The sequence below is a fragment of the Nicotiana tomentosiformis genome, chromosome 1 (assembly GCF_000390325.3).
Source record: "Nicotiana tomentosiformis chromosome 1, ASM39032v3, whole genome shotgun sequence".
In the NCBI taxonomy this organism is placed as follows: Eukaryota; Viridiplantae; Streptophyta; class Magnoliopsida; order Solanales; family Solanaceae; genus Nicotiana; species Nicotiana tomentosiformis.
In genome coordinates this window covers 73,757,150-73,784,084 of record NC_090812.1, presented here as the reverse complement: position 1 = coordinate 73,784,084, position 26,935 = coordinate 73,757,150, and the positions used below count along the sequence as shown (strand labels likewise).

The 26,935-nt window shown below is 34.8% G+C and overlaps 4 protein-coding genes across 4 annotated transcripts; all 4 read right to left on the bottom strand.

Annotated features, from left to right (window-relative positions):
- Window positions 1–232: 232 nt before the first annotated feature.
- Window positions 233–2,512, bottom strand: LOC104121371 (9-divinyl ether synthase). The gene is made up of 2 exons (XM_009633347.4): window positions 1,536–2,512; window positions 233–1,014 (listed from the first exon to the last, which is right to left on the bottom strand). The coding sequence occupies exons 1-2, from the start codon at window positions 2,423–2,425 to the stop codon at window positions 468–470; spliced, it is 1,437 nt and encodes a 478-aa protein (XP_009631642.1). The 5' UTR covers window positions 2,426–2,512; the 3' UTR covers window positions 233–467.
- A 9,521-nt stretch (window positions 2,513–12,033) lies between these two features.
- Window positions 12,034–12,960, bottom strand: LOC104121374 (uncharacterized). The gene has a single exon (XM_009633349.2). The coding sequence runs from the start codon at window positions 12,958–12,960 to the stop codon at window positions 12,034–12,036; it is 927 nt and encodes a 308-aa protein (XP_009631644.2).
- A 2,375-nt stretch (window positions 12,961–15,335) lies between these two features.
- On the bottom strand, window positions 15,336–15,653 carry LOC138906861 (uncharacterized). Its single transcript, XM_070196561.1, has one exon. It carries the CDS (start codon window positions 15,651–15,653, stop codon window positions 15,336–15,338), a length of 318 nt encoding a protein of 105 aa, XP_070052662.1.
- Window positions 15,654–19,960: 4,307 nt separating this feature from the next.
- LOC104121372 (uncharacterized) lies at window positions 19,961–23,528 on the bottom strand. Its single transcript, XM_009633348.4, has 7 exons — window positions 23,377–23,528; window positions 23,118–23,283; window positions 22,761–22,819; window positions 22,320–22,438; window positions 21,445–21,679; window positions 20,666–20,789; window positions 19,961–20,214 (listed from the first exon to the last, which is right to left on the bottom strand). Exons 1-7 carry the CDS (start codon window positions 23,434–23,436, stop codon window positions 20,135–20,137), a joined length of 843 nt encoding a protein of 280 aa, XP_009631643.1. The 5' UTR covers window positions 23,437–23,528; the 3' UTR covers window positions 19,961–20,134.
- Window positions 23,529–26,935: the final 3,407 nt, after the last annotated feature.

Genomic DNA, 26,935 nt, shown 5'->3' with positions numbered 1-26,935 from the left:
GTTTACCTGCTTGGCTTGACAATTAGGTACAAGTTTGGCCAGGAGGCCATTTTGACAACAGTTACAAAGTAATTTTTGCACTTAAGAGTCTCAAATTCTCATTGATGAGTTTCAAATTTTCATTTTGACACTTCCCATTCCCACCATAGAATTTTCTATAGAGTATAGAAAGCAAATGGTCTATATGTACTAAGCATAACGAAAAGCAAAAACATTGCGATGCCTCTCTTAATAATTAACAATCTTTCTTAGTGGACAAGTAGATACACATTATACTTCTAATGTTTAATTCCTTTGACTTGATTTATGATCATCAACATTTATTCATCTAAATAATCAATAACAAATACAACAACAACCAAATTAAATAAATACAATACAAATAAAAAAAAATCAATAATTATGCCAGAACACCAATGCGCGCACATACTTGCATGACTTAATTAAGCATCCAATACATCAGAAAATCAAGTTGCTTTAGTTAATGTCTTGATTGCAACATTTGGTGCGCGAAAGAGGGGAGTGATTTCCACAGTGAAAGTGTCATATCTCAAGAAAAACTCCACCAACATTAGCCTGCCCAACAAATGCACCAAGTCTTTTCCTGCACATTGCTTATTATCTGGTGCAGGATTCTCTGTTACCCTTCCATTAGACCAAAGAACATGTTTGAGCATTTTCTCTCCTTCACCCATGAACCTATCAGGGACAAACTCGTCGGGTTTGTCGAAAATCTTGGGATCCCTACTAGCCATGGGCTGATATCCAACGACGAACTGCCCTTTCTTGATCATGTAAGATGCATCATGGCTCTCGACCATGAAATCTTTTTTGGCCTTACCGTACTGTAATGGCACGGGCGGACGTAGCCTCAACGTTTCATAAACTATGGACTTGACCAAACTCATCTTGTTGATTGCTGATAATGTGACTGCCCCTCCTTCTTCCTTAATAATTGTCCTGATTTCATTGGCAAGTCGAGCGTGTAGAGTAGGCCCTGCTTCGCCCACAAACCTGATCAGATGAGGAAAGAAAGTGTTCATGTGAGAAATTTATTTAGGACTCCATGATTGAGTAGTATCAGTCAGGTGGTTAAGCTTGTGATCAACTTTCACAACCGTTTGTTACCATGTTTTCAAGAAACATTTACACGACAGTTATTCTTGTTAACTAGGGAAGATGTTTGGTCTCTATTAATAAAGAAACTTACCTGTCACAAGCTAATAGTTAATGAGCCTAACTTATCCCACACATAAGCAAAGTAAAATGTTAAATAGTCGTATATACAAATTAGATTAGGATTAGAACTTAATATTATTTTTTTATAACTTGGATAGTCAATATCCACTTTTCCATGTAAGTAATCAATGAACATAATACACTAAGTGTTATTATTGTGATATCTAGGGAAAGGGATATATATCTTCTTACCTCCGGCATATAATCAAATTAGGATCAAGCCTTATCTTTTATGTATAACTACTATCTATTTCAGGATGTAACTAATTAACATAAGTCCAAATTCCAACACTGACCTGATGAGATGAGGGAAGAATGCATTTAAGCCGGCAAACATGTTGATTCCTACGAGAAAAAGTATGTTATGTACAGCTTCCTCTCTTTTGATCCCAAGTTTCTCAGCTTCATCTAACATGGACCCTGCATTCTTGCTAAATGCATCAACAAGCTTATTGTAATCATTTTTCACGAGACCAAATGGTATCAGGAAATTATGGAAGAGCAAATCTTCTATAAAGCTAGGAAGTTTTCTCGCGCTCAATGATGGAATGAGCTGAGGAAAAAGCCATTTGCGAAGATGTTCTGGTCCTTGAGCGCCAAGAACTGTATCAGATGGATTAGTCTGGTCACAAAGCAAGCGAAAAATGAAACCAAACGTCATATTCGGGAGAAGTGCATTGAAATCTGACTTCCCCTGATCAGAAACCTGTTTTTCAAGATTTTGAAAGAGGTGATCAGACACTGAGTTTCTGAAAAGGGGAATGAATAAGTTATGTCGCTTAGCGAATGAAGTAAGAATGTAGTTTTTCAGAGCAGTGTGGTTAGGGTCAGAAGTATCGACAAAAGCAACAGGACGATAACCACCGTAGTACTCTTTACCAGGCTTGAATGTGCCGCCTAGAGTGTCAGTTTTGTCTATGAGAGAATTATCAAACATATAAACAAAGCTGTTGGCATCTAAAAATGCCACCAATTTGTAGTCATTAGAGGTGAAAGGGCCTGGTGCCATGTTGATTTTGACAACAGTGGATTTGTATTTTTCAGCTTTGCTATGAAACCAAACATCTTCACCTTGTTTGTAAAAGTAATCGTATCGATCTTTAATGGCACTGATAATAGGGAAACCATAGTCACCTGGGATTTCACGTACTGGAAGATTATTTGATGATACTAAAGGGGAAGACATTTTTTTAAAATCTTTTGCAGTTTTTGGTGTTTCTGTTTTGTGTATATATCGGTTTAGTGAGTTGATGAAAATGTCAGCTGATGCATTTATAAGATCTACGTTAGAAGTAATTTTAAAGATTTTAGTCTACATAGTACAACAGCAATTTACAGGCGGCTAAAGAACGTTGAGTTATTCAAGTAAATTGAATTGAGAAGTTTGATTATTCAGAGCAACTAGAACAAAACCAAATAGTGCTTTTTGTACGATACTACTACGTAGCCGCATGGGGCTGCAGTTTTTGTTGAAGTTGCTTGATTATTATATGATCTTTAGACTAGTTGTAAAGCGCCTAACCTTGGATAGACGTTAAGTCATTCAACATTTATTTTTTTCAAATTCTATTTTAAATTAAGTACTACTCCCTCCGTTTCGTTTTACTAGTCATCTATGACTAAACACGCCCTTAAGAAAAGATGTATTAAGGGTTTATTTTATTAAATTACTTTTGTTAATGATTATTGAGGTTGTAACTCTAATAAATTTAGGAAGTTGGATACTTGATACTAAGGAAAATATTGGGAAAAAATATAATTCTTAATTTGCTAAAATGGATAAATAAAAGAAAAAAAATTATTTTTATTATACGAGATCAGTAAAAGGGAATGGGAGTATATTATTGTGCTATGAAATTAGCAAATGGAGCTTCAATAAGTAGAAACTTCTAACAAAGTCTCGGGAAGACAAATTAAATTGCAATATCTATATCAGATGAATTTTTATGATAGAGAAAAATACATGAAAAATACATCACTTGAATCATGATCAACTATCCTTTAGCTTTGGATCAATTCAAATGGATAATTGTCGCAATAGTTTTCTGATATATTCGTTTTCAACCATGAGAACTAAGTTTGACCATTTCGAATATTCAGTTGTGCGTTTTTTGTTAGATGTTTTCCTAATTTTTTTACCATATTTGGTTTCTATCTCTTGAAAGGAAGGGCAACATATTACCATAATTGATTTTTTTTTTAATAGAAGAAAATTATAAATCTCTCATATTTGTCTAATCATTTTTTCTTGTAGGAAAATGTGTGGACTTCTATAAATTGAGGATCATTCCTTCTCATTCACCAGTATCTACAATCTAGCCATGTGGGGTTTGAGAGTCGTGTTTAGGGGGAGAACTTTACGGGATAAGTGTTAATGTGTCACTTGTATTTGCCTCTTTGTAAGGTTGTTCTCTCGATATTTTGTACTCTTTTTTATATAGTGGATTGCTCATCTCCGCCGTGAATGTATGTCAATTGAGTGAACCACGTTAAATATTTGTATCTCTTTTGGTATATTTCCCTTTTGTTGTCTGATTTATCGACGTTCAATATTTGCTTTACTAGCTTCCGCATAAGTCATGTCACCTGGTTTTTTCGATCCAAACAATATTTTGTGGTAACTTTTTTTTAGTCAAGTTGCAAGGTACCTAATCATGGATAAACTTTAAGCCCTTTAACATTTCTTGTCATATTCTTTTTAAAAAGTAATCTACTATTGTGCTTTGAAATTAGAGAAACGAAACTTCAACAAGTAGATGTCGTAGTAGAAAAGAAGACAATATGTTAACGTATGTCCTTGGGCCGTAAAAATAGTACGGGCTAGTCAATTTTCGGACTAGTCATTCAAAAATAGCCAACGTTTGTTAAGTCATTGAAAAATAGCCATTATTTTGCTGTAACAGAGACCGGTCCAGCATAATATACTGGAGTTCGGTGTACCTGTGTATGAACTTTCAGCATATTATGCTGGAACTCTAACACGCGGAAAGTTCCAGCATAATATATTGGAGATTCAAGCATCTGTGTATGAACTTCCAGCATAATATACTAGACCGGTATACTTTGTTGGAACTATTATACTGGAGTTCCAGCAAAGTATATTGGAACTCTAGTACATTCAAGTATATTATACTAAAATTCTAATATATTATGCTGGAGTATTTTTCGGATTTGAATAGTGTTTTCTTTCACATTTATCTTTACATGAAAAGTGGCTAAATTTCGATTACTTTTAAAATTGTGGCTATTTTTGAATAACCACTTGTAAAATCTGGCTATTTTTGAATTTCTCCCCTTTGAGCTTTGTATAAGTTCCAATGGATTAGGATCGAGTAGTTTTTATCTAATATATTCGTTTTCACCTCATTTTTAATGTTAAAGGTGTCACAAAAGACTAATACTTTGATATTTTCTTTAATTATCCTGGTGCCAAAATACAAACTTATAATTTGACGGATAATATATACATAACTGTTATAAAATATAACTCAAAGTAACAATATGGAACAAGGAAAAACAAGCTAAGAGATATAGAAAGAAAGAGAGGAGATATTCTTATTTCTTCTTCAATTGTGTATATTTTTCTATCTATTACAAGGCCTTTATATAGGCATGAAAAGTGAAGAAAATATCTCATTGAACATGTCATTAAACATAGAAAATATGTCATTGAATATGCCATTAAACATTTGAGATAAATATTATCACAACCCAATTTCTCCCTCCGTGTTACGTCGTGACGACACCTAGTCTCTACAACTAGGTAAGCCTAATATTTTGCGGAATATTGAAATAAAAATATAAATTTAACAAATTATTTAAAAATACACAACAAATCCCAAAACCCGGAACATCGTGAATCACAAACTAGAGAAGGAAAAATCTAGTGTCTCTATACATCAGAATCTAACAAGGAAAAATACAAAAGATAATGGACATGATAAAGAGTAGAAGGGGACTCCGAGGTCTGCGAACGCGGCAGATATACCTTGAAGTCTCCAAAGCTGTCCCGGCTCACTGATAGTGCGGCTGATAAGGTGCACCTGTATCTGCACACGAAAAACATGTGCAGAGAGTAGCATGAGTACACCACAATCGGTACCTAGTAAGTGCCAAGCCTAACCTCGGTCGAGTAGTGACGAGGTCAGATCAAGGCCCTACTGATAAATATATAATAAAATAATATAGAGTGTAATACCGCAATAAAATAAAATCTGAAATTTAACAACAATGAAATCATAGAAGGTAACAACTTAGTATACAGAAACACAACAAGGGATCTCCCGAGATACCGTCTCGTAATCCCAAACGTAAATGTGCAGGGGGGATCTCCCGAAATACCGTTCCGTAGTCCCAAAGTAAATGTGCATGGGGATCTCCCAGAATACCGTTCCGTAGTCTCAAAGTAAATGTGCAGGGGGATCTCCCAGAATACCGTTCTGTAGTCCCAAAGTAAATATGCAGTACATGGGGATCTCCCGGAATACCGTTCCGTAGTCCCAAAGTAAATATGCATCGCGAATGATAGAAATACAACTACATCACGAAGTTCTTACAATTTAGACTAAGTACCAGTCAGGGAAGAAACAGGAAATTCACTAAGCATGCTGCACATAATTCACATAAACAATTAAGACACGTAGACATGAGATTCACATAAACAATTAAGACATGTATTAGACTAAACATGATAGCTACACATATTGGAATAACTCAATTAAGAATGAGAATAAATTAGTACTCATTAAAATGGTATAACTCAAAATAACAGGAAAACATGTTGCTGCTCGGTAAGAAAATTGGGTTTTACCATAACTATCCCGTGTACGTACTCGTCACCTCACGGACACGACGCTCACATAACACAATGGTTCCAAATCTTAAGGGAATTTCCCCCACACAAAGTTAGGCAAGCCACTTACCTCGAACCAAGCTCAATCAATCGGTCGCAATGCCTTTCCCACGAATATCTGGCTCCAAATGGCCCAAATCTAGCCAAAAGCAATTACATATCATAAATACAATAATAATAGACTCATCTAATTAATGAAATCAACACTTTAACAAAATTCCGAAATTAATTCAAAGATTGTCCGTGGGGCCCACGTCTCGAAATCGGGTAAAAGTTACAAAATAGGAACGCCCATTCCACCACGAATCTAACCATACCAAAATTACTAAATTCCGATACCAAATGGTCTTCCAAATCCACAAATCAAACTTCCAAATCACTAGCCTCCAACTTCCAATTTTCACCTTAAATACACACTAACTAGGTGAGAAAATATATGAAAAGGCAAGATTATTGATCAAAAATAAGTACAAGGGACTTACCTCAAGAAATGCCTCGAAAATGCTCTCAAAAATTGCCCTAAACCGAGTTTGCAAAGTCAAAAATGACAAAACTCACGAAGCCCTTCGGTTTTTAGGTATTTTCGCACCTGCGGGTGCGCTTGTGCGGAAATTGTGCGCATCTGCGCAATTGACTTGCCCCATCTGCCTTCGCACCTGCGATGAAAGGGTCGCATCTGCGCGTGCGCGCCTGCGGAATTCCCTTCCGCTTCTGCGGACCTTGCGCACCTGCGAAGACCCCTAACGCATCTGCGGGCATCGCAGATGCGGAAAATACCTCGCACCTGCGACCCCTGGCACTCCTCCATTTTCCCGCTTCTGCACCAATTTTCTCGCACCTGCGGGCAGCCTTGCGCAGGTGCGATTACAGCAGAACCAACAAAAACACCAGATTTTCCTAAGTCTAATTTCATTCTTTTAAGCATCCACGACACACCCGAGGGCCCCGGGACCTCAACCAAACCTACCAACCAATCCTATAACACCATATGAACTTAGTCGAGCCTTCAAATCACATCGAACAACACCAAAAATTATGAATTAAGCACGAATTCAAGCCTAAGAACTTAGAATTTTCTAAATTCTACAAATGACACTGAACCACGCCAAATCTAGTCCGAATTATCTCAAATTTTACACACATATCACAAATGACACTACAAACCTACATCCACTTTCGGAAATCCATTCCGAGCTCGATATCAAAAATTTCACAAATAGCCAAAATCGCCGAAAAATTTAACTTTCGCCAATTCAAGCCTTAATCTACTACAGACCTCCAAAATACATTATGGATGCGCTCCTAAGCTCAAAATCACTCAACGGAGCTAACAGAGTTGACAGAATTGTATTCCGGATCCGTCTTCACACAGTTCCGACTACGGTCCAATTTCTAAGGCTTAAACTCACAACTAGGGACTAATTATCCCAAAACTCCCAGAATTCCATAACTAATCACTCCGAAAATTCCCAATAGTAGAAACAAATATGGGAAAAGCAGATATTAGGGTATCAGGGCTCAAATTCTCAAACTTACCGGCCGGGTCGTTACAAATATCGTGGAGGAAGAGTAGACATCCACCATAATTTGATATTTCTTTTAACAATCCCCCTTGGATGTTCATAGATAATGTGCATCGTTAAAACCTTATTAGAGAAAAAAATCCTAGTGAAGGAAAAAGAGTCCACATGTTTAGAAATAAGCTTTTTGGTTGCCTCATTAAAAACCCTGCAAGGAAAACCCAGTGGGGCAAAACCTTGTAAGGGAAAAAGAGTACACCGCATATTAACCCCCTGATGAAAGCATCAATTCACATCCTTGAGCCTTCGCATCCCAATCTTGTACACTAGTTTTTTGAAGGTTGACGTCGGTAGAGATTTGGTGAACAAATTAGCCATATTATCACTTGAAAGGATCTGTTGCACACTGATATCACCATTCTTTTGAAGATCATGTGTGAAAAATAACTTTGATGAAATGTGCTTTGTTCTATCTCCTTTTATGAATTCTCTCTTTAATTGAGCTATGCATGTTGCATTATCTTCATACAAAATTGTAAGTAGTTTGTCACACTTCAAACCTTATTTGTCTCGAATAAGGTGTATTACAGACCATAATCATACACATTCTCGACTTGCTCCATGAATAGCAATTATTTCAGCATGATTAGATAAAGTAGCCACGATTGATTGCTTAGTTGATCGCCAAGATATTGCAGTGCCTCCATATGTTAGCACATAGCCTGTTTGAGATCGAGCATTGTGTGGGTCAGATAAATACCTAGCATCGGCATAACCAACAAGATCGGGACTGCAATCATTGCCATAAAATAAGCCCATATCGGTAGTCCCTTTTAGATACCGCAATATGTGTTTGATTCCATTCCAATGTCTCCTTGTAGGAGTAGAGCTATATCTTGCTAAGACATTAACTGAAAAAATTATGTTAGGCCTTGTAGTGTTAGAAAGATATATTGGTGCACCAATTGCACTAATATATGGTACTTCAGGGCCAAGAAGCTCTTCATTCTTTTTTTTGAGGTCGGAACGGGTCATTATTCATATCAAGTGATCGAACAACCATCGAAGTACTTAATGGATGTTCTCCTTTCATGTAAAACCGTTTCAATACCTTTTCTATGTAGGCAAATTTATGAACAAAAATTCCGTTTGCCAAATGTTCAATTTGCAAACCGAGACATAATTTTGTCTTTTCGATATCTTTCATCTCGAATTCTTTCTTTAAATAATCAATTGCCTTTGGAGTTCTGTAGGAGTTCTAATAAGGTTTATGTCATCAACATATACGTCAAGTATAACAAACTCCGATGTTGTTTTATTTATAAAAACACATGGACAAATGAAATCATTTATATAACCTTCCTTTAATAAATATTCACTAAGGCGGTTATACCACATTCTTCCTGATTGCTTTAGACCATACAAAGATATTTGTAATTTGATTAAAAAAATATTTTCCTAGACTTTGAATTATGTACGTCAGGCATTTTAAATCCCTAGAAAATTTTCATGTATATCTCATTATCAAATGAGTCGTAAAGGTAGGTTGTAACCACATCCATTAAATGCATGTCAAGTTTTTCATGGACAACAAGACTAATGAGATAACGGAATGTTATAACATCCATAACAGGAGAATACGTCTCTTCATAATCGACACCAGGCCTTTGTGAAAATCCTTGTGCAACAAGGCGTACCTTATATCTTTGTACCTCATTTTTTTCATTCTTTTTTGCGTACAAAGACCCATTTATAGCCAACAGGTTTAACACCATTAGGTGTTTGGACTACAAACACAAAAACTTCACGTTTCACAAGTGAATCCAACTCAGATTGGATTATTTTTTGTCATTTTGGCCAATCACGTCTTTGTCGACATTCTCCAATGGATTGAGGTTCAAGATCCTCATTATCTTGCATAATGCTAGATGCAACATTATATGAAAATACATAATCCACAACTATATTCAATCGATTCAAACCTGTCTCAATATCGATTGGGTTTATTGATAATTCCTTATTTTCTTGAGTCTCGGACTCATTGATTTACTCATGAATTTCAAGATTGGTTAAATCATGGGTTTCTTTATGAGACTCATTCGTAGTGTCATCTTGATCATTTATTTTTCTTTTTTAAGGATTTCGATCCTTAGAATCCAACGGTCTGTCACGCTTTAGGTGTGCTTTTGACTCATTAGCTATGACACTAGAAGATTGTCCAACAGGGACATCAATATAGATTGGAACATTCTCTGAAGGGATATGTGATTTCGTTATCCTTTTCAGATCCGTAAATACATCTAGCATTTGATTTGCTATTTTCTGCAAATGGATAATCTTTTGCACCTCTTTTTCACAAATAGAGGCATGTGGATCAAGATTAGACAATGATGGATTTTCCAACAAAATTTTCCGTTTGATTTCATCAATTTCTCCCCCTAATTTTGGGGAAAATGTCTCATCGAATCGACAATCTGCAAATCGAGCAGTGAACAAATCTCCCATTAATGTTTCGAGGTAGCGAATAATGGAGGGCGATTCAAACCCAACATATATTCCTAACCTTCTTTGGGGACCCATCTTGGTGCGATATGGCGGTGCTACAGGCACATATACAGCGCATCCAAAGATTCTTAGATCGGATATATTAGGTTCATGACCCAAAACTAATTGCAACGGGAAATATTTATGATAATTTATCGGTCTGAGGCGAATTAGCATTGATACATACAAAATGGAATAACCCCAAACAGAAGTGGGTAATTTCGTTTTCATGAGTAACGGTCTTGCTATCAATTGCAGACGTTTAATCAAAAACTTTGCAAGGCCATTTTGAGTGTGAATATGAGCTACAGGATGTTCCACTTTTATCCCAATTGATAAGCAATAATCATTAAATGCTTGGGATGAAAACTCAGCAGCATTATCAAGTCGAATAGACTTAATTGGATTATCGGGAAACTATGCCCGTAATCAAATTATTTGTGCCATTAATTTTGCAAACATCATGTTGCTAGATGACAATAGGCACACATGAGACTATCTAGAAGATGCATCTATTAGGACCATAAAATATCTAAATGGCCCACTAGGTGGATGAATAGGTCCATAAATATCCCATTGTATACGTTCCAAAACGCATGGGACTCAATCCTAACCTTTGTTGGTGATGGTCTAATAATCAACTTACCTTGATAATAAGAATTGCAAGAAAACTCATTATTTAAAAGAATCTTTAAATTCTTTAATGGATACCCATTTGAGTTCTCTATAATTCGTCTCATCATAATTGATTCAGGATGTCCCAATCGATTATGCCAAAGTACAAAAGTATTGGAATTAGAAATCTTTTGGTTTACGATAGAATGTGTCTCAATTGAACTAATTCTTGTCCAATACATGTCACAAGATAAAGATGGGAACTTCTCAATAATCTTTTTCTGGTCAGAGACATTCTTGGTAAAGATGAGATATTCGAGATTATTCTCATCTATTGTCTCAATATGAAATTTATTTCGACGGATATATTTAAAACTCAACAAGTTCCTCTTGGACTTGGAGGAGAACATTGCATTCTCTATGATAAGTATTGTTCCCTTAGGCAGAGTTATATTAGCTCTTCTAAAGCCTTCAATTAGATTACTACTACCAGAAATTGTAGTAACATCTCCCTTACACATATTTAAATGAGAGAAATATTTCTTCTCTTTGAATATTGTATGTGTTGTACATGAATCAATTAAGCAAATATTTTTATAATTGAGCTTTGATCCAAGTTTGCTTTGAAAGATATCCATATTTGCTTCCCATTGTTTGACATACAAAAGAAGTATATGAATAAATATTAGTATTTTTAGAGAAAAAGGAAAAGAAATAAAGTTAAACCAATAATTCAATAGTGACATTTTAATGCATTTTCTAGAAAATTCTAATTATTATAAAAATAATTACGCAGCAAAAATAATACAATTATAAGTACATGACACATATGACTAATACAACTACAACAAATTTATTTACATGTATAGGTTATTTTGCATTTTCCTATACATTGTGTGAAATATAATTGATCTGTATAAGAAAAGAACATACTTAGCTGCTTCTCTTTTCTTTATTCATAATAATTCATTCATTTACATGAAACAAATTAAGGGTGAAGTAACAAAAGTTATTCCAGGGTGCTTGTAAACTTCTTCTTAAAAAGAATTAAAGTAACATAAAGGAAAATCAAAAAGTGTTAAAAGATCGGTGAGACTAGGATACTAATTACATAGATATTACTCCTTGTTTGTGAAATTTATGAAATTTCAAAAATACATATATTTTTAAAAACTACATAAGAAGTATTATTAAGTGCAATAAAAATTACAAGATATTTATTCATTAGATACTACGAATAGGAAAACATAAAAATCAAACTGCTCAATCATCTTTAACCACAGATCCATCACCGATCGAGTGGTTTATTTTTCCATCAGGGTGCTCAAATAAATCTGCCACATCTAAGTGGGTGATGTCAAATTCATTTTCATAGACAAAATTAGCTTCAGGGGCTTTATTCTTTAGAGATACTTGATAAAGCTCAACCAAATATTTTGGTATGCAACAAATATTTGCCCAATGCCCTTTTCCACCGCAACGATAATATTCAGTTTCTGAACCATTTGCCCTTGGCCCTTTCCACTTTTGGTGGTTATTTTTCTTTGGGGGGTGATTAACACCAGAAAAATTTCTTCCTTGGCCACGTCCATGACCACGAGCAGGGCCACGGCCTTTTCCACGCTTAGAATAATGGGAATACACCTCACTCATTTCAGGCAATGGTGTAGACCCAGTGGATCGATTTTCGTAATTTCTCATGAGCAAGTCATTATTTCGTTCAGCCACAATGAGAAGATAAATCAATTCAGAATACTTCTTGAAACCTTTCTCTTGGTACTGCTGTTGCAAGACCATATTGGAGGCATGAAACGTTGTGAATATTTTTTCAAGCATATCATAGTCAGTGATAGTATCTCCATAGAATTTCAATTTAGAAGTAATTATGAACATCGCAGAATTATATTTAGAAACAGACTTAAAGTCTTGGAACCTCAGATGAACCCAATCATATAGTGATTGTGGAAGAGTGGCCAACTTTAAGTTGTCATATCTTTCCTTTAAGACATTCCACAAAATAAGTGGATCTTTGACTGTGAGATATTCTATTTTCAACCTTTCATCAAGGTGATGGCGCAAGAAAATCAAGGCCCTAGCACAGTCTTGGGTAGATGCTTTATTTTTGTCTTTAATAGCGTCTCCAAGACTCATTGCATTAAAATGGATTTCAACATCCAACACCCATGTCATATAGTTCTTGCCCGAAATTTCAAGGGTAACGAACTTTCTTTTCATAATATCAGTCATAATTAAAAGAGGAGAAAAGTTATACCTTAGTCTTCTCAAAGAGCTTCTTGAGACGATAGAGTCTCGTGATGATAACGTGTTATAAAATATAACTCAAAGTAACAATATGGAATAAGGAAAAACAAGCTAAGAGATATAGAGAGAAAGAGAGGAGAGATTCTTATTTCTTCTTTAATTGTGTGTATTTTCCTATCTATTACAAGGCCTTTATATAAGCATGAAAAGTGAAGAAAATATGTCATTGAACATGTCATTAAACATAGAAAATATGTCATTGAATATGTCATTAAGCATTTGAGATGAATATCATTGATAAAGAGTAAACATCCACCTTAATTTGATATTTCTTATAACAAGAACCAATGAATTATCCATCAAAACAACTATCTCTCTCTATTACTCTAGTACTAGTTAACTCACTTGCGCTTCGAGCGGTGAGATATAATCTTTTTTTGTTTTAATGGCAAGAAATCAGGTTGTGCTCGAAAGAAATCTTCTTAGTTGGAAGAGTAGTTGACACACCTTTTTTGGAAAAAATATGTAGTATATGTCCGATTGCGTCGTCTTCCTACTTAAATATTATTCACAAATAATAGTAATAACTGTTGTAAATAATATTTCGTATTAACTTTATGTCTCTATGTCCTATTGCATCATCTTCCTACTTAATTATTATTCACAAATAATAGTAATAACTGTTGTAAATTATATTTGGTATTAACTTTATGTCTCCTTTGGGATTTTAAAATAAGTGGGGAAAAGAGGTTGATACATTCAATCAATTTCGTAATGATATTGGTAATCGTGAACTTTGAAATTTCCCAACAAAATGAGAATGGAGAATTGAAAATATAACCTTGTATACTTTATAGTCGTCTCGATAAGTCTCGTGGAAGCACCAAAACTTAACCGCAAATAGCTCAATCTTTCCATTCTTCGCTACACCTTTCATAGATCCAAAATTGATCTCTTTCTTTCTCGGGTTAGATCAATATATTCACGCAATAAATTGCAACTGCATTTGAAACGTCATTATGCATGAGTAATATATAGTACATGTTTCTAAACATCCTGAATCTGAATAAGTCATGACTCATAAATGTACATGCTTGTGAATTGAAATATATATATAGAGGGAGAAGGCATAGAAAGCACGGAGTGTTTACGTATGGCAGATAGGAAGAGGACAGTTGAAAATGGCTTTGGAGCTTATGTTTTTATTTTGCCGATGTCAAAACCCGCTATATCATATGATTCAAAATAATGGAATGAGAAACCCCATTAATCCCTCAATTGAGGATTAGAATATATATATGGAGCATAAATACAACAAATACAGAAAAATTGGAAGAAAGAACAGAACCTTTCAGCAAAATGATCATAGCCCTCCTACTCTACGTACAAGAGTTATCAAATAAGCCTAACAAGCATAACTCCTTATTAGTACTATAGTATAAATTTAATTTCACAAAGGGAGAATTTAAATCACATAAATTTTCATCACAAGGATCTCGTCCTTAAATAACTTCCATTGCGGCTTGTAGCCGGATCCCGTCCTCAACTCTGAGTCACAAGTAATTTGCACATTGTGCCAACTGAAAATATCCTTTCTTCTTTTAATAAATTCCGTCAAATAAATTTCACAACACATAATAAACCCACATTCCGATAGGCCATTAAGTTCACAATTTTACCCAAATTATCCCGAATTTATATCAAAACCCACTGTAATGAGTAATAGAAAGTCACTTTGGGACTCATAGCCCTCAATAGTGTACAAATCAAAAGTGATAGACACGGGCTAACACCATCAAATCTCCCAACAAGGATAACGAAAGTGGAGTACAAATTCACAAACTCACCATATAATGAGCATGAAAGGAGATTTCACCTCGATAATCGGAATAGAATCAAAATAAGAATAGTGCTCCTCGATTATGAATTAAACAATACCTGTAACGACAACATCGGGTGTAACGGCCTCAGCCAATTCATAACAATTATAACTACGGGTAGGGCCTCCCCCTCTAGGGCGCCCTCTACCCGCCTGTCCTCCACCCCTAACTAACAGTGCATGTGGGGTAGTAACTGGAATAGAGCATGTAGTCTGAGTGTTCTGATGAAATCCACCTCTCCCAAGTCTGGGACAATCTCTCATGATGTGTTTGGTATCACCACACTCATAACAACCTCTCTAAGGGTCGTGATTGCTCGTACTGAGTCTGTGCCGGATAACTAGAATAACCATTGTAAGAACCTTATGTCGGTAGTGCACTAAAGATATTAACTGGAGCACTAAGAATACTCTGAATTGCAGACTAGGCTGACCGACTGCCCGAGCATCCGCCATGATGAATGCTAGATGCAAAGTAGAATCCACAAAATCCTCCATAATTTCGAGACCTCTTGGCCTCCTTAGACTCCCTTTCCTCATACATAACACGTTCTAACATTCTGGAAATCTCTACTACTTGCTGAAATAGAGTATCAGACTGCAACTCTCGAGTCATGCATATTTTAAGATCATAATCGAGCCCCTCAATAAATCTGCGGACTTGCTCTCTGACTGTAGGAACCAAAGCAGGTGCATGACGAGCTAGCTCACTGAACCTGGTGGCATATTCTGATACCGTCATGGTGCCCTGACGCAACCGTTCAAACTCCGTGCGCCACGCATCCCGGAGAGTCTGGGGTACAAACTCTTTCAAAAGCATCTCTGAAGATTGATCCCAAGTTGGTGGTGTTGCATCGGCTGTCTACCCTCTTCATAAACTTGCCACCGTTGATACGCTGCTCCTGATAATTGAAATGTAGTAAAGACAACTCCGCTCACTTCCACAATGCCCACGGTGCAGAGAATACGATGACATTTTTCAAGAAATCTCTAGGCATCCTCGGTAGCTGTGCCATTAAAGGTATGTGGACTATACCTCTTAAATCTCTCAAGTCTCTTTTGTTCTTCTTCTGATGCCTCTAGCCTGACCTCAGGCTGAACCAGAATAACAGGTTGTACCGGTACTACACTCGGAACCTGACCAATGTGAACCTGCTGCTCTGGAGTACGGGCGGTAGGACTCTAGACTCCTCCCATAAACTGTGATATATTTGGTGAAACGGAGATCAATCATGCCTGAGTCAATGTACCAAACATATTCGGGAACTGTGCTAAAGTCTACTTAAGTTCGGGGATAACAATAGGTGCTTCCGGAACCTGTCCCCCAACTGGAGCTATTGGCGGCTCCTGAACTAATGCTCTAACATGTGCTCTAGATGTGGCGCGTGCCCTTCCTCGACCTCTACCTCGGCCCCGACTTCTTGCGGCCCTAGTAGAATGTGCTGGTGTCTGCTCAGCTGACCCGTTAGCACGTGTCCTCACCATCTTGAGAGGATAGAGATACAAAGGCTCAAACTCCAAAATCAACAAATTTTGCACGACATGGGAAATTTCCTAACAGTTATGTAGCCCCTCAAAGATAAGTACAGACATCTCCGTACCGATCCGCAATACTCTACTAGACTCGTTCGTGACTCGTATAACCTATGAACCTAGAGTTCTGATACCAACTTGTCACGACAAAAAATCTCACCACAAACGTCGTGATGGCACTTAGTCTCTAAGACTAGGTATGTCGATTACAATTACATTTCGAGCCTTGTTTTTTTAAACATATAATTTAATACAAGTGTCGGAACAAAAAGTGAAAACAAATATAAAAGAACTCCCAAGACTGGTAATACTGAGTCACGAACTCTAACTGAGTACATGCAGTGATCCTAAGGATCGAATATACAATAATGTTCGAATAAGAGTGGACAGTAAAATAAAAATGGAAAGACTCCAAGGGACTGCAACGACCAAGCAGCCCTACCTTGAATCCTTGCGATCAAACTCTAATCTATGTCCGAATCTGATATCTTCAATACCTGACTCTGCACAAAAATGTGCATAAGTGTAGTATAAGTACACCACAGTCGATACCCAGTAAATATCAAGACTAACCTCGGTGGAGTAGTGACAAAGTACAGTCAAGACACTCACAAGTCATTTAACTTGTGTAATTTAGTAATATACAAGGATAATAGAAAAACAAATAGTAGTGACAGCCACAAAGATCAATCAGGAATATGAATAACAAGGCAACAAGAACACCATAAATATTGTTCAAGAAAACAAATACAACAAATTAATCAAGTCCTTAAAATATACGCCTTTCACATATAAGTTTTTCAAATAAAAATCTTTCTCATATAAATTTTTCAAATAAAAATCTTTCGAGTATAATTCTTTCAAATAAAAGTCACTATGTGACACCTCATTTCATAATCATAGAACACGGATTTCAGCCCACTTTCATATTTTTACGGAACCTTGTGCCCATATCTCTATTACAACCTCACGTACCAAAATATCAATGTATATAAAATCCACAAGATCAATTTATTTTCAATAAAGTAGGGATACAATTTTTAAACCAAGTAAGAAATCAACAAAGAAATGATTTGGATGTAAAATTATTAAATTAAAACATAATAGCAATTTCTTTTATTCAAAACAACTCAACCCTCGAAACCAGTAAAAACCAGAAACACAAATCCTCATACTCTCGTACGAAGGGCCAAAACCAACACAATACAACAAGGAATACAAAACACATAATAAAATTAAATAATATATTGCGAAAAAACAAAATAACCAAAGGCAAGTGCAGCTGTCACGATGGAACCGATATAAAATGATTGCGCTCAATATTATTAATATTGACGAGGATCTTGAGCTCAAATCTGTCATGAAATTTGGACAGATAAATGATTGGCCAAATGAAAAATACCCAATGAAAATTGACTTCGCTTGAAAAATGTGAAATCGGACGGATAGCCTTAATACCTGAAAATATAAAGCCAGTGGAGGTATAAATGTGTTCTTGTGCGGAAAAAAAAAGCCAAATCGATAGACATAAAGACGACTTGTGTCACAAGAAGATTTATAAATATCCCGGTATTGATTATATAGAGACATGTTCTCCTGTTGTAGATGTAGTCATTTCAAGTTTTAATCTAGCAATACATGAAAAACTTGATATGCGTATAATGAAAATCATTGAAAGATTTAAATTATTCTGAAGCATATTAAGGTTCCCAAGAAATTTATTAAATAAAGTTTCAGCAAATTCTTATGTGAATTAGAGCGATCATGACGTATATGATTTGTTTTTGTGTCTAGTGCAATTAGTGCACTAATGTATCTTGCTAGAACTATGAGTATAATAATATACTAGAAAGATGTAATTTTATTCCTATATGGAGATATTGGAATACTATTGGGATTATATTGCAAAAGGAATCCTTGATATAGATTTGTTTATTCTAACAAATATTGCCAAAGTTTTGTTGGTTATGCAAATGCAGGCATTTTTTAAAGTTCGTTCTTCAAACAATCTATTTGTATGTGAGGGTACTGCCATATTATTATTGCACAAAGCAATCAATTGTTGATACTTATTCAAGTCATGTCAATATACTAGCAACTGATAAATCAAATCACTCAACACACAACCGGTGTATGACTTTTCTTTGAAGAGAAGACTCCAATAATAGTGAAGACTATAATGTTTGCTTATCTCAATTGAAATAAGGATATATTGAAGAAGACAAAATAAATCATATATTTCATCAAAGTTCTTTATCAGACATAATCTTCACTGAACGGTGAAATAGATGTTCAATAAATTTGTTCGTTTGATAATTTGGTGATTCTATTCAACGAAGCATGATAAACCTCAACATTTGAGAAGTTGGTATACAAGATCGAAACATATCATCTCGATAAAATAAATTGATGTTTTCATCAGGGGGAGGCAAATACGCGTTGTACTATTTTTCCCTTAGCTATGGTTTTATCCCACTGGCAAGGTTTTCAATGAGGCAGCAAGCAATGCGTATTACATTATGTGTACTATTTTTCCTTCACTAGGAGTTTTTTCCCATAAGGTTTTTTCCTAGCAAGGTTTTAACGAGGCACATTATCTATGGACATCCAAGGGGGAGTGTTACAAAATCTTGAATTTTGGTGGATGTCCATAAGCACCAAAGGAGTAATGCTCACTACTCTTCTCCATTATCTCCATAACCTCCCACATGATCTACCTCTCAAATGCTTAATGACATGTTCAATGACATATTTTACAACAGTGATTCTTCACTTTTCATGCCAATATAAAGACATTGTAATAGATAAGAAAAGACACACAATTGAAGAAGACATAAGAATCTCTCCTCTCTTTCTCTCTATATCTCTTAGCTTCTTTTTCCTTGTTATATATTGTTACTTTAAGCTATATTTCATAACAGTTACATCAATAAACTATCATATACTTAAGTTATGCCATATACTATGCAATTCTGTGCCATGGTAAAGCTCAATCTGACAAATTCTCAACTATCTGTTTTCTGCGCAAGGCAAAAAGAATTGCCTTAGACCTAAAATCGTATTCTATCTCTATAGCAGCATCCCTATATAACAGTCATTTATTATAAAAGCCAAGTTTTCTCGAAATTGATTTTTTATGTTGGGTTATAATATATGTCCTCTATAACAGCATTTCACTATAACATCCAAAAGATATCGGAACAAACATAATTGTTATAGAGAGATTTGACTGTATTCAAACACATACTTATAATGTGAATGACATTGCACAAATAGTTTTTATCTCGTCAAGGCCAAAAAAAAAAATTCTGCATATCAAAGGCAGCTTGATTCATGTACCTTGCCTAATTAAACTTTTCAAAGAAAATGATTTTACTTCAAAAACAGTACAGTACTTTCTATTTTTCCCATTTCCACCTTAAGTTGGGTTATGGAGAATCTAAACCTTATTTTTGTCACCATTACAACCTAATATTTCAACGATCTTTTGATGAGTTAACGGAGCTGAAAAGATGCTTAAGAGTTTAAATTACGCAGCTACTCTTTCCCTCAAAAGTGTGATGACAAACACTTTCAAACTAGAAACTTGTACAGCAAAAGTGAACCAAAGACATAAATTTCACTTGATCACAGCCAAAAAGACCGAGTTAGAGAGATATAACAGCAACATATAAACTGCTCCAAAGTGGCCTAGAAAAGAGACATATCTGGCGGAGGACCATAGACACTCTTCCACGAGAACGGCACAACCCAGCTTCCACCTTCATTACCTGAACGACCCCAGTAAAAGAGGTCAGTTAGTGCCTCAGAAAATTATGTTACAAGATAGTCACATCTATGCGTCCTATGGCAATTTTAAACGTACTAGAAAGGTAATATCCCTACGTTACCCTAGTCCATATCTATGCATTTTGCGATAATTTTAAACATATTCAAAAGGCATGAAATCCAATACCTCCCCCTCCAAAACAGTCAAAAAAACAATTGAAGACGATCTAATTATCTTCATTAGCTCAATCACTTCTCATGTAAATTTATCAATCAGACAGCACCAAGTATTATTAGCCACTAGCTTACAAGGATAAGAGTTACTTGACCATATTTAGGTACTTAAAGCGCTATAGCAGTATTAGTTTTCTTACCAGGCATTGTATGATTGTACAGAGATCAAGAAATGAAGGAAAGAAAACTGATTGATCATACCAGGAAACAATAACTCACCTTGAGAACTATTAGGTCGGAGCCCCAGAGCTTTTGACACTGCATCAGCCAAATTGAAAGCATCGGGAATGTTGTCTCCCTCCGAGCAATAACACAGTAGACAAGTGACCTTCAGACCTTTGGCCTAGACCAATAAACAATAAGATTATTACACAAACTCAATCAGGGTAGAAAAGTATACTTAACATAAAAATGTGGATAAATATGTAAGTTCATATCAAGAATAGTCTTGAGATACTGATAGCAGAAATTACAAAGGAAACCAAATAGTAGTTTTTCATTGATCTCATTTCATCTTAAGCATATCTCCAAAAGAAGCTGTGCTAACTTTAGAAATAATTTTACGAGAAATTACAATCTGAAAACCGCACCATACTCAGATGACACATCAAAACAATGCAAAAGGAAATATCAACTATAACTTCATCACAGAATAAAAACCTTTTTTGAGATGCGAGAACAAATAATTACTTTAAGTATGCTATAATACATGTCAGATCTGTAGCATTGAACAATCTGGGAAGGAACACAATCCCAAAACAAAATCAAAAGCCTAACTACTTAGAAATCTCAAGCTCATGTGGAATGTATTATGGTGCAACAAAAAGACAGCAGGATTTAGCAACATAAGCAAAGACAATTTGAAAGAAACTACAAAGTAAAGAAATCAGATTCTATAAATACGAAAGCCACATATGACAAATACAATTAATTTTTCATGAAATGTACTAGTACATCAAGTTATCCATAGTGAACAACTGAAACAAGCATATCACAACCTTAAGACAAGAGAACAACGCAGCATAAGGCAAACTGGCATCGTAGTCCTCATCTCCCAGATCTTCATAAGGCAAATCCTCCACCTCAAAGGCAGTATTTTTGGCTAAATCGTTTAAATACTTCCACATTCTCTGCGTAGGATCATACTCTGGTAATCTCTTCCAGCCCTGGCTTTCACATTGATCGTCTGTTCCATCTGAGTTGGAACTAGAAAGGTAATGTATCTGCAATCCACTGGTACACGATAGCCATAAAATCAATGTCACCATGGAATCAGATAAAATGTTCAAAGAAAAGAACTCAACGCAAGTCAATAGAATAAGCAACAGTAAACTTAATAGCTTAAAAAGGCAACAGTTTGGAAATATTCACCTTCACTAATCGACTCAAAATTAGAGGAACCTTTCACGTACACATAATCTCCAGCAACATTTCCAACAAAGAAGCATCTTATTTAGCAACCTTTACTTATTAAATCCCTTCTTTTTTTGATAACCGAGAAATCCACGAGGGCCAGTGGCGCACGTTCGAAACTCGGTGGATAATGGGCCTGCCCCTCTATCTTTCTCCACTTAAACACCAGCCTTTTGTCTACAGCAGGGTTCAAACCCGTGCCGTGAGCCTAACCAACACATATTAAGTCGCCTTCATTTAGGTATTCGGATGCAAAAAGCTAAACTCCCATAATAACAGGAACAGTCAGCAATTCACGAGATAATGATCTCAGAAAAAGCAACTAAAGTTTCCATGTAAAGTGATTTCTCAATGGAGGGAGGACATGATGAAGTAGAAAGTGGAATCACAGAGTTTCAATCATTGAACCACATAAAGAAAACAGAAAAAATATGTTTAACTGAAGCTCATATATTGATACCTTGACATATCAATGTTTCGCCAACGCCCAAACTCCAAGCCTGAGAGCATGATTACATGTTTCTTCCCATTGGCAGCAGCAAAATTCGCCAAGTTCCTAGCAAATTCAACCATCATGCCCTGTTGGGTAAGCTGTTAGAACTAAACAACCACATAAAAGACAAAACCTTAATTGCATACATTGCAATAAAAAGTTGGATTTAAGCTATACAGACAGTCCATGTAAACAATTTTCACATTATCACATTGTCTACTTACCATTTTTCCCAGTTAATTAATTCACACTTACTATTACATACCAATAGTTGCTTTAAATACCCGATGGTATAAAAAGATGTTAAATGCTCTTGCATTATATTCCCTCCTAGGTGGCTTGCACGAGAGAAAAAGACCAGATCAAGCAGCAATGATACCCGTTGCCAAAAAAAGTACTAACATTTACCTTAACAACTGGAGACCTCTGCTGTACCAGAGCCAATGCATCAGGAGATGATTCATATACTGCCACGAACCAAAATCAGAAACGTCATTTCCTTCCTAAAATCTCAAGAAGTATACTTCTTCCTTTTCAATTTAACTGATACTCTTTCCATTTTGTAACGTTCCAAAACAGTTGCCATCATTCCAATAACAATACTATTCTATACAGATAATCAAAAATACAAAGAACTATGCAAAGTTAAATTTATATGAACATCTATAAAAACAAACTTTTAATAACAACTACTTTAATATTTTTTCATTTGTCCTCAATATAATAATGCACAAGTCAAATTAAGTAATAAGTTGTAATTGATACCTTCGAGAGGAAGCGCGAGTTCACCGGGCGGAGAAGGCCAATAGGCGTCATTCCCAACGCAGGGAACTACATTTGGATCGTCCAAATATCCAATTCTCTCCGCTCTCAAAGAAGCTACTAGAAGATCCACCGCTAGTTGCCCTGCATTTCCTACCGATAGCGCCGGCTACAGTATAAACAAATAACGATATTACAGAACCGGAAAAAAAAGAGTGGAAGAATCACTAAAGAAGTTGAGAGCAAAACCCTAGAAGCATACCAGAATCAACGTGGAGTTATCTGAGCTCAAATTCTTTCCTTCCTCAGCATAAAACTCCATTAATTGTAAATTTCAAGCTACTTTCCAGTACTAGCGTAGTGATTCGGACTTGTGGCGCAAGAATGCAAGGTTTTTCTTTTGAATCTTCTTCCTCTTTTCTTCTTTTGTGCGGGTTTGGAGTTGGGCTGGGCCGTTTTAGGCCCACATAAGTTAAGGCCAGTTTATTACGGGCCAGTCCACAACGTTGAAGAGTGGGGAAGTTATGGGTCTGCTCTTGATCCTATAAAACATCAGCCCGTCCCTGGCGGGATTTGACCAAAGTGTCATTGTTCCAAAACCAGTCACCCATCTTTACACAAACAGCTCATCCAATTCATTGTTTACTTTTTATAATCGATAAACATAAATTATATATTAATTATATACAGTTAAACATATATATTATATTTGAAATTTATAAATATTATACAACAGCAGACTGTTTTTAATTTGTTAAAGCAGTTGGATGGATGGGTATTTTATGTTTAGGTTAATTCCTATCCAAAAAATAAGGGATTTCACGCAACACACCAACCCAACAAAGCCCATAGAGATAACACTAACTTTATTTTTTACAAATATTAGTTGATATAATAACTGTATAATTTGTGCTTAATCAGTATATACAATCAAACAATAATTATCTATAGTCTAAACTAGTTGGGATCGGTAGTATATCTTCTTTTGAATTCATTTTCAATACTCTGTAAGTTTGACTTTAAAGATAAATTTACAGTAGAAATTAAACACAATTACCTCTGAGAGTGATTAACTTTGAAGCCACCTCAATAGCTGATTTGATAGGTGCAGGTGTGTTCAGCATCATCAAGATAAATGACAGATCAAACTCAATATGAGCATTATCGATATGGAATACAATAATGTATGCTTGGATTAATTTCATTCACAAATTCAATTTGGAGCCACATCTTGAATACACAAATAACTACAATTTGAACATTCCCCACAATTTTAATCAACCTTGGTATGTCTGATTCAAGCTCAACTGAGGCCCCAACAAGGACCATTTTGCTTGGTTTTAAGCTTCTTGATTAGACATTCATCCTACTAGATTATGCCATATCGATTTCTTTTCATGTCTCAGGATATATTTTAACTGTGGGATGGTTAAAATTGAGAATAATTAGGTTTTCCCTTCTTTTAATTTTGTGCCATTTGCAGCAAGATTTTGGATCATACTCCCTCCGTTCACCTTTTGTTGTCATATATTCTAAAAATAAATTTATTCATTTTTACTTGTCACTTTTCATATATTAAGAGAAAAATAATTTATTTTTCTTGTTTTGTCCTTAGCATTAATTACTTATTCCAAATTCATTAAGGCTATACACCAAATAATATGGATATCATGATAAATTATGCACTTTATTTATTTTTTCTTAAGGAGTGTGCAAAGTCAATAGTGGACAAGTAAAAGTGAACGGATATAGTACATTTTATCAGTAGTTTTTCAGCATTTGCTGGTTGAGTGGATAGGTAAGAAGTTTAAGAAAGAAAAATATGTTTTTTTGCTATATTCTGAAAGTATTATTTAGAACTTGTAATCTTAAATTTGTACATTTATATGATTACTAGTCTTAGGGTACGCGCTTTGCGCGTGTATCTATATCAATAAATGTATAATTTTTACAAATCATGTAAATATTATTAAATAATGTGTTTGAGTTACTGAATAAATATTAAAAATTATGAGTTCTTAAAAATAATAAATGTATATCTCACTTAGCTAGTTCTGTCAATAATTTTATTGAGCTACGAGTTTAAACATAAACTAACTAAACTAAAGAAATTCAACCCATACCCTAAAAGTTCGATTCACAAGAATAAATTAATTTATTCTATAATTATAAATTAATTATATCTTTTTTAGTTAATTCAAGATAATTATTTTTTCCTAATTACACCAATTTATATCCTAAAAGTTCAATTCATATCCAAAAGGTCCAATTCATATCTTAAAAATTCAATTCATATCCTAAAAGTTCAATTCACAAGAACAAATCCTAAAAACTAAAATTTCAATTCATATCCTACGAGTTTAAACATAAACGAACTAAACTAAAGAAATTTAACCAATACCCTAAAAGTTCGATTCACAAGAATAAATTAATTTATTCTACAATTATAAATTAATTATATCTTTTTTAGTTAATTCAAGATAATAATTTTTTCCTAATTACACCAATTTATATCCTAAAAGTTCAATTCATATCCAAAAGGTCCAATTCATATCTTAAAAGTTCAATTCATATCCTAAAAGTTCAATTCACAAGAGCAAATGTGTATCTCACTTAGCTAGTTCTGTCAATATTTTTATTGAGCTAGCTTAGTGAGATTAAAATTCATTATTTTTAGGAACTTATATATATTTTAGTATTTATTCAATAACTCAAACACATTATTTAATAATATTTACATAATTTTTAAAAATTATATTTATTGATATAGATACACGCGATTATTTTCGAACTATTTTCCTACTGGAACAATATATTATTCTCTTTATCAATTTGTGTAATATTTAAAAACTACCTTTTGTAATTAAAATAAATATTTAGTTTGGTACCAAATCTGTTACTTTTAGTAGTATATCTCGTTAGAATTATAAGTTCCCCAATTAAGAAGAATGAATGTGAAACATATTTCCATTGAAATTGCCGTCGGATATACAAGGAAAATCAAACGTAATATCACTCCTATTTCCCCAAATAATATTTACTTTAAGGTCCTTAATAAAGAGCTTCTTACATAATTCAAATAGTGATAGAATTTAATAATTAAAAAATTTATTCATTTGAAAGTCTTAAATATTAGGATAATAACTAAATTATAATTTTATCTAATGTAAAGTTTATTTTTAAAGGGTAAAAAAGACGAACGACATTTCACTAAAGGTTTTCGTGCTTTTAATATAATATAGATAAGAGAATTTATAGAATTGAAAATTTAAAGATAAACATTTTTATATATAGAAAGATGCCATTTTGTTAATGCAATAAATAGAGTATATTTTCACTTGTGCATATCTCTCTCATATTCGTTCTTGCTTTTCGTAAGGGATGATTTTGGATAATAGTGTAAAGCCTTTGATTTTACGAGGATCCAATTCTATTACCAGAAAAGAGTTGACACCTAGCAAGAGGAAGAAGTTCAAATATCTTCACTTTAGTGTATGAAAATTGTGGTATATACCATGTCTACGAATCCACTGTTGGAACTTCTACTTGTATAAGCAAAAAATCTGCCCTTCAAATATTTAGCATAAAATGGCATTAATGAATATCATCGGTCGTGCTCGTCTAAGCCATAGCGAGATTAATGGTCGCGGTGTCGATATAAGCCGTGGTCGAAATATCAATAGATATCGCAGTCAAAATATCAACAAAGGTCTAGGTCGAGATCGATTATTAGTGATAAGATTTGTAACGACAAATTTGTCAGAATAGAGTATTAAAAAGGGAAGTATTCTAGTGAATATTCCTGTTGTTTGTACTATTAG